Raw genomic sequence first — 15,239 nt, 5'->3', positions numbered from 1 at the left:
GAATAACCCCTCAAATGCAATAAGAAGAAACCCTAGGACAAACACCAAGAACAGATATGACATACTTTTAAACTTTTTAGTACAATTTTTAGTGTGAGCAGAGCCAGACTAATGCAATATTAAGTCACCTGCATGCAACTCTTTTTCCTGCACTCCACGTCCTGCTCCCAGACACATGGAAGCTAAAAATTCATATTCAGACAAGAAAAGGCAAGCCTTGGTGAACAGATGGAGTGGAGTTCAGCATAAAGGTTTAATCCTATCAGGCCTATTCCTGTATGGCCATCTGGATAATCCCACACACACATTCAAGTCCTGTTAAAAATATAGTTCCAGCCAAGATTAATGTCACAGATTTTTCACTGGACATGCTCATATTTGACTTTATGATTTTCCAGGCTCAAGGAGATTGCTTGGAAATAAAGACTAGTGTATTCCTTGAAAAAGTGGTTACATGATTTTATTGTTGTTAAATCTGAAAATGGTTTCCCCTTTACTTAATATCAGGTGTCTATGGCTTTTCTTCCTCAAACTTTTCAGACAGCATGGTAATTAGGAGAATAGGGGAAAAAAATAATTTTGTGCAGAAAAGTTCCGCTTGTTGTAAAAAAAATTATTTACTCGTTGTGTCATCAGAGGCAAGCAGTTTCACTATTTCTGCAACAAATACCACAATTGGATCCATGAATAATTCATTCTGAGGGTTTCGACTACCCTCCATGACTATTTCCCCCATTACTTAGCAATGGAGTGGCTGACAATCACAGAACAAGGGAAGGAAAGAAAAAGCTCATGGCGACATTTGCCTTTTACTGTTTCGGGATTAGAATTTTGTGCATTTTAATTGCAGGCCTTACATGTGAATTGCAAGTTGGAATGCAATATATTCATTCCTCCTTGAGTCACAAAATTCTGAGCTTCTGTATGTATTTAACAAACAATTTTTGTATATTATGAAACAATGCTCTGTTGCCTGTCATTAAATCCAAAAGCCTTCAACAATCTTTCAAGTGCTATTTAGAAGTTATAGGCACATCAAAATGTCAAGATTTTTTTTTCAACCACTAAATTGTTAAACAGCCCTGAAGAGTGAACATGAACACTTGTGGTTCTCAGAGAAAATAGATTCAGAAATCCAGAATCACTTGGCCTGGAATGTTCCAGAATATAATGGTGACCACACTTATGCCCCTCTCTTGCTCAGGTATCCACTCCACAGATGGCTGAGGTACTTAGGAATTTCAGAAGAAATTAGAAAACCAAAAGAAATAGGAAGTAGATAGGCCATGGACTGGGTCTGTAATTGGCAGGTAGCATCATTTAGAACATAGATGTTATTTCTGGAAGTGGAGAATAACTACCTTCTTGCCTCTACAGGGACAGTCTTTGGAGCAATGTTTCCATCTAGTGACTGGGAGGTTTTTCCTTTTCTCCTCTTCAGTGAGAGCCATTAATGCTGTCAGAGCAAAGGGCTTTTCTGCCAGATGAAGTCACTTTGGGATAAAGGATGTAAAGCGCTTGAAAGTCTCAATTTCCTCATCTAATATTTAATAGGTTTAATTGCATCTGGTATTGAGAAATCTCTATATCAAGGCTTACATTTCTCTTTAAAGTGACAAACACCACGGGGTGGGAGGGGGAGGGAGGAGAGAGAGAGAGATTCTTGTATATAAAATAATGCAATTCTTTGCAAAGTAACATCTAGATATTTTGCTAGACAAAGCAATAAAAGCAGATCAATAACAAAATAAAACATTTTCTAATAACTGACAAAATAACCAAGCAGTGCAATTAGAGAGGACAGAGCAGAGCCAGCCTTAGGTAACTCATCAGAGCAGCATGTTACACACTGCTACAGCTTTGGTGACAAGGCTGTCACATCTGGTTACTTACTAATGGAATTTGTTATGAATTGGGAGACATCTGTGGTGGTGTTGCCACCCTGCACATGGGATTGGCCCCCATGCCTGGTAGATGTGTGATTAGGCTTGCAGCAGCTACTAGCTTCTCAAACACACTGTTAGAGGAGAGTTAGACCGTGAACAGACCTTGTACATATTGAAGGTAGAGAGGGCTAGCCTTCCAACTAATGTCAGACCCTGTGTTTGGTCCCCTTCTCTTTAACTGCTTATTTGGAAACAAATCAAAGGAGCAGTTGGGAAAAATGATCATTTCACTTAAAGTAGCAAAATGTTGAGACTGTGCACTGGGTTCTAATGTGGTTCCTCCTTAGTCCAACAGTTTCTGGAATGGGGTTACTCCCGAACGCAGCATTACTAAAACCTAGCAGATAAAAGAGGAGAGAGGCTTTGTGAGCACACAAAGGTGTCACTGGAAGGATCCCAACTCAGGCTGGCAAGACAATTCATCAGGTCAAGGTGCTCACTGTCAAGACTTACAACCTGAGTTTGATTCCCGGCAACCCACATAGTAGAAGGAAAGATCAGACTCCCAGTTTGTCCTCTGGCCTCCATATGCACCCCCTGGCATGTGCATACCTCCACAAATAATAAACAAACAACAAATAAATGTTAAAATTTAATTAAAAATAAAGGGGTCCAGCTCATGATCATTTTCTTTGAATCGTTCTGATATGTTTCCTATGAACATTCATTCCAGAAAAAAAGTCTTAAAAATGAAAACAAAACAAGAACAAAAATGCCCTTTACTTTGGGACGCTCAGTCTACCGAATCAGTCCATTTAGCTGAACATATTACCAAGCAGCTAAACTTAAGACACTGAGTACCTTACTAAATAAATGAACTCCTATTAAGAGAAAGCCAGTGTCAATAATATGAAATGGTTATGGAAGAAACTAGTGTATAGTATATCTGACACAAGTCGGTGTTTTCTGTGCATTCTGTGTCAAATATGTGGGGGCTCAATCACCGGAAGCCACTGCAGTCTGCATGGAGCAAGTGATTGGAGGCTGCAGTAAATGGTAGATGTGGACTGTTGGAATTGATGTCTAATGACGTCATCGGTGTTTACTCAGATACCAATGAATGCCGGTGCCACTCTTGCCACTTCATTTGGGGAGTCTGGGGTACTTGCTTTTTAGAATTGCCAATTCATAGAGGTCCATTTGATACTGTTAGCAAAGGGAATCTGCTGTGTTTTATGCATGGGCACAACAGAACCAGACAGCAACTTAGTACCCCCTTCACAATTCATAGTCAATGCCATCTTGAGGTACAGAGTGCAACTGGGGACTTCCTAAATTTGCATGTTTTGCCAACTGGTAAGAGTATTGTATGCCCAGGATATTTAAACACACACACAAAAAGGGAGTGGAGACAAATAACACATCTCTCCTGAGGCCTATGCCATGGGGTGGCAATGGTGGCCAGACCCTCATTTTGGAAATGAGATACGATAAGCCTTGAACCTGGGTCATCTTTATGGCTACCCTAAATAAGTGAGGCATCGATCAGAGCACAAAGAGATCTCAGAGGCAAAAGCAAGAGCAGCCCCAGGACCCCGCTGATCGACACACACACCACTAATTCACCTCAATGGGAAAGCACCTCTGAGCTCAATTAACCCTTATTCCCAAGGCCACCAATAAACCCTGAGGTAAACACGGCTCTCCAGACCCTGGCTTTCTATCAATGAAATAGGTCATTTCTATTGGAGGCCCAGCTTGTAAATTCACCTTGCTAATCAAGAGCCTGGTGCTCCTGGTGCAAGCTGGCCAGCAGGCACTAGAATCATGTAGCTCTGGTTCTATAAGCCAGACAGTTTTAAACCGCTGAGGGCATTTGTGATTTCGTCTGTGTTCTGAGGTGATTTGAAGAAAATATATATATTCTGGAGGTGGAAGAGGTGATCAGGAATGTCCCCAGTGCAATTGTCTGCCCCACATGTTAGTTGTTAAATATGTACTGGAAGCCAAATGATTTCTCTATTTTTTTTTTTTTTTCTTTTAATTCTTCGCTCTCTTTTTCTTCTCACAGCAGCCATTGTTCAAAAGCAAATTGGAAATCTGGTAATTAGGCCCTGACTCACAGTGTAGTATTAAAGTCCCAAGCCAAAGTTCAACACCCTGAAATGAAATTTAAACCAATTAATCTGTTAGATTTTTATCGCTTGTCCGTGTTTTCTCAGCAATTCCCCCAGCACGTGGCCTTTGATCAACTCTCATACAAACGCTAAAATGTGTGCCTGCTGCTAGCAAGACAGAATGACATTAACATGGTCCTCATAAAACAATCAGAGCAGAGAAGCCCTCAAACAGGGAGGGCATAGTAATATTTAATAAAAGCGCACACATAATCTTCAGAATTAGCATTTTGTGCCTTGCAGTACCTTGGGGAGAAGAGCTTTTATTTGTGGAGTGATCATTATAACAAAGAGGCGCTACCTAATAATTCCCACTTTAATTCTGCAACGTGCCAGGAGCATTTCAGAGCCATTATGCTAAACTGGTGAGGTAATCATGTTATTGTCACAGTTTGAAGGAAGGAAAATCTCTACTTTGGTGGCTGGTGAGGGGTGGGGGGGAAGCATTAAAGAAGAAGAGGGAAAACTTTTATTTTTAATGAAATTTAGAACCAGAAATGGGTCTGTTGCCCTTGTGGACAGAGTGTGAAAATATGCTGATGGGAAGGAGTCTTTCATTAATTAAACCATGAATTTCCTGCTTTAAAAAAAGAAAAAAGCAACCCCACTTTCAAAGCTGTCCCTTCACTTCCCGAACCATAATGTTTTTTTTGTTTGTTTGTTTGTTTTGTTTTGTGAAAGAATGCTATTGATTATCTCGGCTCACTATTGAACTCCTGTAAATCTCTTCACTGTCATATTCTTCTAAATCTATCCAGTGTGACTGTTGAAACAGGGATCTTTCCCTGCTTTTGTGAGGAGGTGGGATAATGAAAGTGAGGCCCTAGCTGCTTCCAAGGTTCTGTAGCATCCTTAGACAACTTACCAACTGGACAGAGGGGAGACCCAGACACACCAAGTTCCCAGCTAATGTTAGCTGTTCAGCTTAGTTCTTTTTAGTATTAATTCTCTCTAGAAAGTACAGATGTTACCACATGTCCTGCTTCACTGAATTTTTTACTCATATATTACCTTAATATATGCTTAGAGGAAAAGCTTCAAGCCATATAAACGTTAATAGAGTTAAAATTAATAGCCATCTTTTCCTGTCAAACCCTGTCCAGTCACATTTCCTTTCCATAACGACCCACTGTAGATAACTGATATGTGTCCTGTCTTCTAGACATTTGTCTAGAATACCTGGTCACATGTCACCTGGAATCATACATGCACACAAATATTCATACACATAAAAGCTTATTTATACAATTTCAAAGTAGCTGGAATACTTTTCATTAGTTTGAAGTTTGAATTGTTATCTACTTATTTTCTACTTCCCTCAGGATTTTCCCTCTGGAATCCAGGAAGATAGTATTATGTTGGTTCCTTAGTCCTTTAGGGCTTAATGCCTCTTCCTTTCTTCTGGCTAGTTGACCTATATAGGTTGGCTTTTGAACAGTTGCTCCTAGTATTTGATAACATTATCACTTTCCTTAAGTTCAAGTGTTTCCAAGCATACACACACACACACACACACACACACACACACACACACACACTCATATAGCCCCATACTCCCATTCACCTCTAAACATCTATACATTCACATCTACCCAGCCCCCCCCACACACACACACGTGTGAGTGTGCATGCATGTAGGTGCACATGTATGAATGCATATGTATACAAGCATGTACACATTTGTACTTTGTAAATAACAAGAGGATAAACAAGGAAAGGAATTGAGTGTAAACTAAGCAGGTCTTGACCATGTAAGTTCTCCCCTGTAGGCAGATTTTTCTTAGACGCTCAAACATGCCCTTCCATGTCATTTTATGCTATGGTAAGGAGTTTGGAAGAGACTTTATTTGCCTAGACAATTATGTCTGCATCATAAAAAAATAAATAAAATCAGAAACACCAAAGCTAACATGCAGATACTTTTGAAATCTGCAAGGGCAAACATAGCCTCAGCATTTAATGATACTACTGGAGTCCATGTTTTGCAATTAGATGGGATTCTCATACCCAGTTCATCTAAGCCAGTATTGAATATTTTTCCAAGGCATCTAAAGAGACAGCAACACCTTTTGCATGTGACCCTTGTGCTTGAATATATTGAGTTATAAATCAATAAAATGCGATCTGGCCATATTAGCAAAATGTTTTCAAAATGGTTATGTTTCATTAATTTTTCATAGTTAAATGTAACTTACATATTTTATAAACATCTTGAAATCCTACATTGTGTTATGTCATTGCTTCAGAAGTCTGTAACCAAATGTGTCAACATTTTAGTCTTCAAGAAAGCTTTTGTATAAGAAAAAGTCCAGTGCCCTTGAGACACTTATGCTCCACCCTGTTTAGGTCAAAAATTGGACAAAAATGAAGTCCAGTCATGGATCCTTTCTATTTTCTTGATTAATTGCTTTGTTTGGGGATAAAATGCAGGAAAGTAAATACCCAAGCTGCCCTGTTTCAGCTGCAGATGTGTTCCTGTGAGTTCAGCCAACACCAAATGTTTGGTTTGGATGTTTTCAAACTTCTCTGCAAGTTTTTGAGGATTAATTTGAATCAAAACCAACACCATCCTACTTGTTTGTGTGGTGGCACGTGAACACTAGTCCCACTGGGATTAACTTAATGTTTTCTTTGCTCATTGCAAAAGCTAAAACATGAGACTTTGCCAAATTTGACAAAGTCCAATACTAATTATTATTATTTTTCCAGTACTTCCCATTCACATTTAAAATTAACTGGTGTTCTCCTTGGCATTAGTGCCTGGGAAGTCAGTCTTGAATACTTAATTTTCATTGAAGAGGATTGATGGTCTCTCTCTTCTTGCACAATGGTTTGCTGTGGTGCTGTTTCTGAAAGTAATCAGTATCATAAGGACAATAGCATGTCACTGATGGCAAAGATCCTTTGTGGCATCAAGCCGCCTTCAGAGAGGTTTCAAAGTCATAATCCTACCACTCCATGTATTTTTAGTAATTCTGCCCAGAATAAGCAATGGTCATTAGGAAAGCGACCTAACTTGTGCTGGCAATCACAGCCTTTGCAAATGAAGGTCATTTGTAATGGAAAGAGATACCTACCAGTCAATACATTTTTATGCCTTGGAAACACAATAGAGCCAAAGTCATGAAGACAGTCTGTGGTTCAGCAAGACCACTGCTATTTGTTTGTATAATTTATCCCAAGTGACCAGTTACTTTGTATCTATAAAATGGGACCCATGACATGTATCTGAAAAAAACTGTAATGACTTTAAATGAGGAATGTTGCTGCATTAATGTAACAGAGAGAAAAACAGGAAACAAGAATCCTTCCTGCTCCAGCCTCCTGCTTGCCTTGTTAGCCACCTCCAAATGGACAGGAATGTTCGCCTAAGAATGTAGACATTTTCACTTCACCAACTATATTCAAGTTTTAAACAATTCTATAAAGTTTCCACTGCATTGGAATCTCTAGCATTTGATAAATTCAGTTTGTCTTCTGTGTTAAATTTAACAAGCATTCAAGATGAATAAAGAGATGGGCGAAATGTATGCATCTCAATAGAAGCAATGAAAAAGATGCCTTTAAGAACTGAAGTTGCTCCCTGGGTTTCTGGTCCTAGTGTGGCTAGGAAATGTTCAGGTCTTAAGGGGCTTTCTGTTAGTGAAAAGATAAAAGATTTTTTTTTCTTTTTCTCAAGTCTCCCATCATTAAAGTTTGGTTCTAACAGCAGACTCCTTCTCTTTTTCATGTGTGTTGAAAAGCAGCTACTCCCTGTATCAAAGCCATCAGCCCGAGTGAAGGATGGACGACGGGAGGTGCGACTGTGATCATCATAGGGGACAATTTCTTTGATGGGTTACAGGTCATATTCGGTACCATGCTGGTCTGGAGTGAGGTAGGTGTTGTCTGAACATTAATATCTAATAGCTTGGTCTAGTTGAAGACTCTGTCTATACTTGAATTTCTAATAGAATATGTAGGATTTAGTGGTACCACTCTGGGTGGCCCACCTCCAGTCTACAGAACTTTGGAAACTAGGAAAGATGAACTAGTTTCCCAGGAGGCAATGCTTGCTGTTGGAATCATTTCCATGTAACCCATGAGCACCAACAGAGCTTCCTGTTTGGTGTTTGTCTTCTTGGACTTGTCATAGGGTGATTGGTCCTTTTGTGTAATGGGAAATGGAAAGATGTTCAAATCTTAGCAAGTCAATTATGTGTGGGTATACCACTGACAGAATCTACTATGGGTTGAGAGTTAGAGCCTACTATTTGGATGACAGTTATAATGAAGGGAGCCCTTGACTTACTCAGAGACTCTCAATCAGAGTGAGTCACTGGGGGACCCTGGAGAACCCAGGGTTTTTCCACAGTAAGAGCTTTCAGCTTTATAGTGTGACTCCTACCATGTGGCCATGACTGTGTGCAGTGCTTTCAGCATGGGGATCTGACCTGGCTGATGCTTCTGGCAAATAACAACTAGCATTTATTTATTTATGATCTCAGACAGAACAGGAGCATCACCACTTCAAGGAGGCCATGATAGACATCTAGGTATCTGAATTTGGAGCTCAGGTATCTTAGTCAGCCCATTCAAAATCTCCATTAACCTTGAAGTACAAAATGAAAGCAGAGTCTGGACTATAAGAGGTGGCTCCACAACATGTTCTCCAGGTAGTACTACTTGATCAGCTTTGTGGAGTCTTGGGATCTCGGCCATATATTCAGCATTTGAGGGACTGTCCACCCTTCTCTCTTTACTACCAACAACAAGCTATTTAGATGTAGCCTTCTTGATAAGTACCTTGAACCTTAGAGGGAAATGGCCATTGGACTAAAGTAGTGACCCAGAGCCCTCAGGAGGTCCAATGTGTATGCAGCCACACAAAGAAGTAAGAGTCAGCCTTGGTGGGCACCAAGCTTTATGACTTCTGATTCTAATTGCTGTAGCATGGTGCCACCATTTAGCTCTTTTAGGAAGCTTTGCCATCTTTTAGGGGGCTGCAGGAATGAGATGGGAGTTGGCTGTGACAGTAGAGCATGTTTTCCTGACTAACACAACCAAAGTAGATCTTGTCCATTTTAAAGCTCTCCACATACTCTGCACCAGCAGCCACCAGCTCCACGTGCCAGTCATCCCTGCCAGCATGCTGCTACAGCCTCAGTCGTTTCACACTCTGCCAGAGCTTTAAAGCTCTTATGAAGTTGAATCTGAACCAGACTTATCAGTCCATCCAACTAACTGTTATCTAAGCTAGAACATTCTGGGCAAGAAAAGTGTACTAAATGTCCTCCTGCCAACTGTCCTTCATTTTTCACTGGAAGCATCAGGGTATACATGAAAGGGATCATCTCCATGGTTATTTTTTGCCAGTTGGGGTCTTCAGCCTGATGTGAACAGTGGCCTATGGGAGAACAGTCTTTCCCAGGAGCTGGGAGCCACATCTTCAACCTTTCTGTCACCCTTTCTGCTGTTTATTGGGGGGGGGGAACAGGGGAGTGGGGAAGAGTAAACTCAAGGTGGTCCCTTGCTCTGTGTCATGACAACCAGATGAGGTATGGGGTAGAAATCAGAATGAGCAGCAAGTCTCATGGTCTAATCCAAGGCAGCCAGAAGGAACATGTGCCCATTACAGCCCAAGAAAGCTCTACTGGAGGGCGGGAAATGATATACCAGAAACTCACATATTTGTGCCCCATCTTGCCACTAGTTTGACAAGGTGGCATGCCCTACCTTCTTCTGTATTTCCCACTCTTGTTAGTGAAAAGATAACCAAGGTTAACATCATCTACCTTAGGTTCGCCAAAGTCGGCTACCAGATTATTTCAAAAGATCCATTTCTATAGAATGACTTACAGGGAAGGCATGGAAAGGAGAGCCCACAGGAACCGTGCTTTTATCCTTCTCCCACTTCTGAGTCCCTAATACCACCACCACACATTGCTCAGGGTCAAGGTGGCCCCTAGGAGGAGAGTGACAGGGCATCTGCTGGTTCTTTGCTTTTTTTCCTTTTCCAAAGTGTCCTTGGGAGCCATGTCTTAAATCAGGAGTTCTGTCTTGGTGGAAACTCATATTGAGAATTTAGTGGATATCCTTGTCAAATTAACAAGGTCACATAGCCAGATAGTGCCAGACGTTAGATCTGAGGCATACAGTGTAATCTTAGAATGTAGAAGTCCTCCTATTAACAAGAACAAATGTAATCTTGAGCAAGGGTGATGGAAATGCATGGGGGAAATGGGAGTGAGCAGAGCAACACAGCAGCAGAGAGCTGTAGTAACAGAAGCAGTGGAGGTAATGATGGTGGTTAATTGTAAAATTTAAATAAGAGCCAATAAAACAAAATGAAATGACATGACCATCTTTTGTTTTTGACGGAGAAAAATAAATTGTCAATCAAGTTCAAAGCCATTTGTCAAGGTGTGGGTTGGATCGGATCACAGCTCAATGTTGTATTTTAAGATCTGGTATCCACAAACAGGCTTTAGGAAAACACAGTCTAAGTAGCTGGCATTCTTGGAGTCCTTACTTCCAACCAGGCAGCATGCCAAGTGTTTGTGATGGCTGTCATGCAAGCCTGGGGACCACTGTACACAGTGCTACTGCTCTCTTTCAGGGACTGGAGCAGGAGCTCAGGGGATGCTGTAAGTTGGTCAGCTACCAAGTTTTCCCATGTTAGATGTGGGACTTGAACTCACAGGTTCACTTGTGGGGCTCACCCTCACAACAGTTCCTTCTTTAACCTGTACCATGGTTCCCATCTGGAGATCTTAACCCCCGAGATTGGGGTGTTGTGCCCACCCTTGCTAACACTATCCCATGCTGGGGGAGTTCTACCAGTACTACCACCTTCAGCAATCTGTATAAGGGCCATGTCTCAGAAATGAAAAAGGCAAATCCTTCATCTTTCAGTCGTGTATATTTTGGTTGGAGTCACTAAGTTCTAAGGAGAATTTGTCCTTATGAGTGAAAGGACACATGCTGTAGCCATGGAGCAAGACAATTAACCTGTTTGGGCCTCTGCTCTAGAATTGGTTCCTGTTTATCCAGTGTCTTTATCTGTAACCATGTGCTTGATGGGTGTGCCATCTCTAAGATCCAGTACCTGCACTCTGAAGTAGGCATTTTTAAAAAAGTTTCTCCATCTCCCCAACTTCATAACCCAGAGCACGGAGGCTGGTACACCAGGACCAGCAGATAGTAGTGTAGATTAGCAGGTGATGCTATTATGTGCAGTCTTTTTTTAGCTGAAGAATTAAAAAAAAAAAAGGCAGAGAAAATAAGACCAGCTTAATTTACCCTCCAAGGTGTGTTCTTCTACCAAATCATCTTTTGCAAATGAGTAGTTCAGCTTAGCTCCCTGCTGTCCCTGAGGGTTGGAAGAGAGAAAGGTGGGTCCTGCCTTTCCTGTGCACTCACAAGGTTTCTGTGATTCCATCTTTTTGTTCTTTTTGGATGTTTCTTGCCTTCTTCCCTATCCTTCTTTGTAGCCAATCATTTTACTGATATTCTTAAAGTCTCCCTGCCTCCTTACCCCTAGTTATTTAGAAGAAAACACACTGTATTGTGCCATTTTATATGTAATTGGAGGAAAACCACCAGCAGGGTTGATGAAAGCTAATGCTGAATGTGGGCCAAGGTTTTTTGTTTTGTTTTTGTTTCTTTCCTTGACCAGAAATGTGCTTGGTTGTATTGCTTTACCACCCACATGGCATGTGGAGCATGGAGGGGCTTGTGCTACTGTTTTGTATAGCTCATCATTTCAATATCTCTTCTGAATTCCTTCAATTTCTAAACAATGAGTAGTAGTTGGCTTCCCTGCTGGTTGTCTAACACTGGGATAGGTACCATGGGCAATTAAAGTCGGCCTTTGTGGGATATGGTGTTTTACTTGGAAAGACAACTTGCTCCCATGAAACAAATTAGAGAGTTGCATAACATTTATATAATCTAGTATTAAATTTGTGGCTTGCAATTCATGGCAGGGTTCTAGAAGACAGGGAATAGAGGAGTCAGAGGGAGACAGTTCAGAAAACCAATCAAGTTCCAATTATTTTTGGATGGCTCTGTGGTAGATATTTTAGGCTCTCACGAACCTTTTATTTAATCACAGAAATAGCAAAGAGGATGCATACTAAGGTATTTAATTGTCCTTTTGAAAAAAGTGTAACATTGAGATTAGGGGAAGCAGCAGAATATATTGTAAGCAAAGGTGTAGGTTATAGGGTTAGTGGTGGACAAAAGAGTCAAGACTGGGCAGTTACTCTAGTCTTATTGCTCAAAAACTAGAGAGTTATTATTCAGTGGTGGCGACTGGGGCTCACTTTTCCCATTTGGAACTGAAGCATCTGCATTGTGTTTTCTTTAAAATCAATCATACAGTTCCTTTTCTCTAGAATATTTTCCCCAGAATCCCCACCAGAGTCTGAAGTGGGCAGAGATGCGGGTAGGAGGCAGTGCCTTGCTCCCATCTTTGTTCTCTCCTTCGGACTACACCTGGCAGTACACAAATACCAAGCCCACCCTGCACAAGCATTCTTAGAGCATCACCAAAACAATTTAATCAGTCACAAAATTGGCCCTCCCTATTGTGTCCCCAGCTAGCATTTTTTCACTCTCAAGCACTCAGGTTCTAGTATTTGCTATAAACAGGGAGTATATACTACAGAACCTTCCAGATAGTCACATGGAGTGAGAGAATGAAATTCTTTTTACCCCATTAGCTTTGGTACATACTGAATGAAACACATTCAGCTTACCCTTGTTTAACTTTTAAGGCCCTCATCATTCCCCGAGTCCCTAGGAATCGGTGTTTCACATGTTGCAAACTTCTGTAGCTGCAGAACCCTTGTTCCTAGGGGATCACCTTACAGGAAAGATATTGTAAGGGCTGACATGCATTTTGATTTTATGTTAATGAAGCTGTTATGAAATTCAATGGTGAAAGTGATGGGGCCAGGAAAGATGTGAGAAAATGGCCTGAAATATCTGCATAGTATTATCCAGATTAGGCCAGGAATGCTTACAGCCGTCATTCCTTAATGCTGCAAGATCTTGAACAGACTTCCATACATTGCATCTGGTTTTATTCAGTGTGCACTTGGCATTAGATGCCATGTGATTTTTGTAGGGCAGCCCTGTTTAAAGATTGGCAGTACCCTCAGCTCAGAATGGAGAAACCAACACAAGGGAGTAGCTGTACCAACCGGTTAGCCTCACACAGGGGTGCATGTTGTCCTCTTCAGCCAAAGTAAGGGTATTGTTTGAACTTTGTTCCTGAAGATAAAGTTAGAGGAGGCTGCTGGGGAAAACCTTGGGTGGATGGAGTTGGGTACATGGCAGAGGCAATTCTGCAACTTGAAACCCCAAACTGGACATGGAGGATTTAACACCTAACTGTCTGTACTGACTTGTCTCCTCTATATGCAAAGCAGAGTGGAATGGCCGCTATAAAGACAGAAACAGTGTTTCTCAGTGACTGATACTCCGGAATAGATGGCAATGACATATGTATATAACCCACAGCAAGTTTTCCAGGACACTTTGTCCACCTTTAAGTTTTACTGGACTTCATGTAGAGTCACAGAGCTTTCAGGAATGTATCTCAGACACAAGTGCAGCATTTTTACTTTTAGAGGAGGAGAAGGCTCCAGAGTGGGAATAAGACTCGTCTTAGGAGCATCTTGTGCTAGGGTTACACCCAGCTTCATACTCATTCAGCTTCAGCTCATATCTCATTTTCTCATAATTTCCCTACAGGCTTTGAATATACTTTCATAAGTGCATCAGCCTTCCCAAACTGGATGCACTTTATCTCAACACTAATGCCTACCCGTATCACATTGTACATGAAATACATTCAATTCAATTAAAAAAGAGATGAAAATATATCAGAAAACAATAGCTCAGTTACCACCTCTTTTCAATGTCATAATATAGGACATATAGTTAAATATAAATAGTTGTATACATTTATGTTATGTATATTAAGGCCTGATATACATATAAAATTTAAAGCTGATTTAATGTATAGATTTAAATAACTGATAGGCATTTAACATCTCTATTTTTGCTTCCAAACCTGTATTTCCTTAATATAGACCCATTGCACATGCAGGATAAAAATGTTAAGCTCTTTCTGAGTCTGTGACTTTGAATATGATTTATTTATTTTTCTTCATCTTTGAGAAACACTTATGTATGCATACAATGAAATAGATAATGTCCACCTCCATCTCCCCACTCCCTCCATATCTTCCCTAAAATGTCCTTTCCTAGCTTCATTTCTTTTTTTTTTTCCCTTATAACTCACTAAGTCTAGTTAGTGTTGTCCATATGTGTATGGTTGTGGAGCCATGCATTGGAGCATGGGAACTCTATTAGTGGCCAAATTCTCAATAAAGAATGAGTCTCCCTCCCCCAGAAACTACCCAGTCATGGCCAACAGCTCCTCAGGACTTTGAAGAACAACTTTCAAGCTCAAGTAATTTTATGGGGAATCATCTCTAAATGAGATAACATATTAAAAAAAAGATAGGAATTGTCTAATGACTGTTCTAATATAGTGACATGGTTACATTCATGCTTACTTTATTCTTAAAAGTGCCTTAGTCTATATTTTCATCTTTAACAACCAAATCACTTGCCATTTTCCCCTCTCTATTGATAATTATGTGATTCTGACAAAAAGGCTTAAGTTGGCATTTTCAGTGAGTTCATGGTGTATTCAGGAATGGATGTAGGTTCTCATAACTTCAAACCAGCAAGCATGGCAATGTGATGTGTTTAAGCAAAGAGGATCCACACTGGCTACAGCCTTGCAGCATTTATGAAGGGGAAGGGATATCTGTGTAGCGCCACACTCCTTTCTTGAACCTTTAGTGCTGGGGTTTCTGAAATGTCCCCCGATTCGGAGCTGAGACTTCTTCCTACCACCTATACCAGGGTCCTCTCCCTTAGTCTTAACTCTGGGGCACATTCTTTTCAACATCTGCACCCACAGTCTCTCTGAACTTCTCTACTAGTCAGCAGTGATGTTTAGTTGCTGCCTGTCTGGTCAGGGTTCTGAAAGCAATGGCTGGCATCTCCTGGGATATTTTCTCTCATGTCTAATTCCATGCACTTATCCCTGCCATGTTATGTTCCTTGTGTTCATCCAGCTTTAATTCAAATTTGATAACATGTGATCTAACCT

General features: G+C 40.7%; 2 protein-coding genes across 8 annotated transcripts in view; both read left to right on the top strand.

Moving 5' to 3' along the window:
* Adam19 (ADAM metallopeptidase domain 19) overlaps window positions 1–15,239 on the top strand; it is a 1,172,352-nt gene that overhangs the window by 58,441 nt on the left and 1,098,672 nt on the right. The window lies entirely within an intron of this gene.
* Ebf1 (EBF transcription factor 1) overlaps window positions 1–15,239 on the top strand; it is a 391,326-nt gene that overhangs the window by 284,010 nt on the left and 92,077 nt on the right. For 4 of the 7 annotated variants that reach the window (XM_051180882.1, XM_051180880.1, XM_051180884.1 and 1 more), the window contains exon 9: window positions 7,807–7,940. In XM_051180882.1, coding sequence (XP_051036839.1) covers window positions 7,807–7,940 — 134 coding nt within the window. The remainder of the gene's footprint in view (window positions 1–7,806; window positions 7,941–15,239) is intronic. The other 3 variants (XM_051180883.1, XM_051180881.1, XM_051180887.1) reach the window with 1 other exon arrangement.

Source organism: Phodopus roborovskii, unplaced genomic scaffold (genome assembly GCF_943737965.1).
Source record: "Phodopus roborovskii unplaced genomic scaffold, PHOROB, whole genome shotgun sequence".
Lineage (NCBI taxonomy): Eukaryota > Metazoa > Chordata > Mammalia > Rodentia > Cricetidae > Phodopus > Phodopus roborovskii.
Note: the sequence above shows the minus strand (reverse complement) of the source record. Positions and strands in the feature narration are given on the sequence as shown.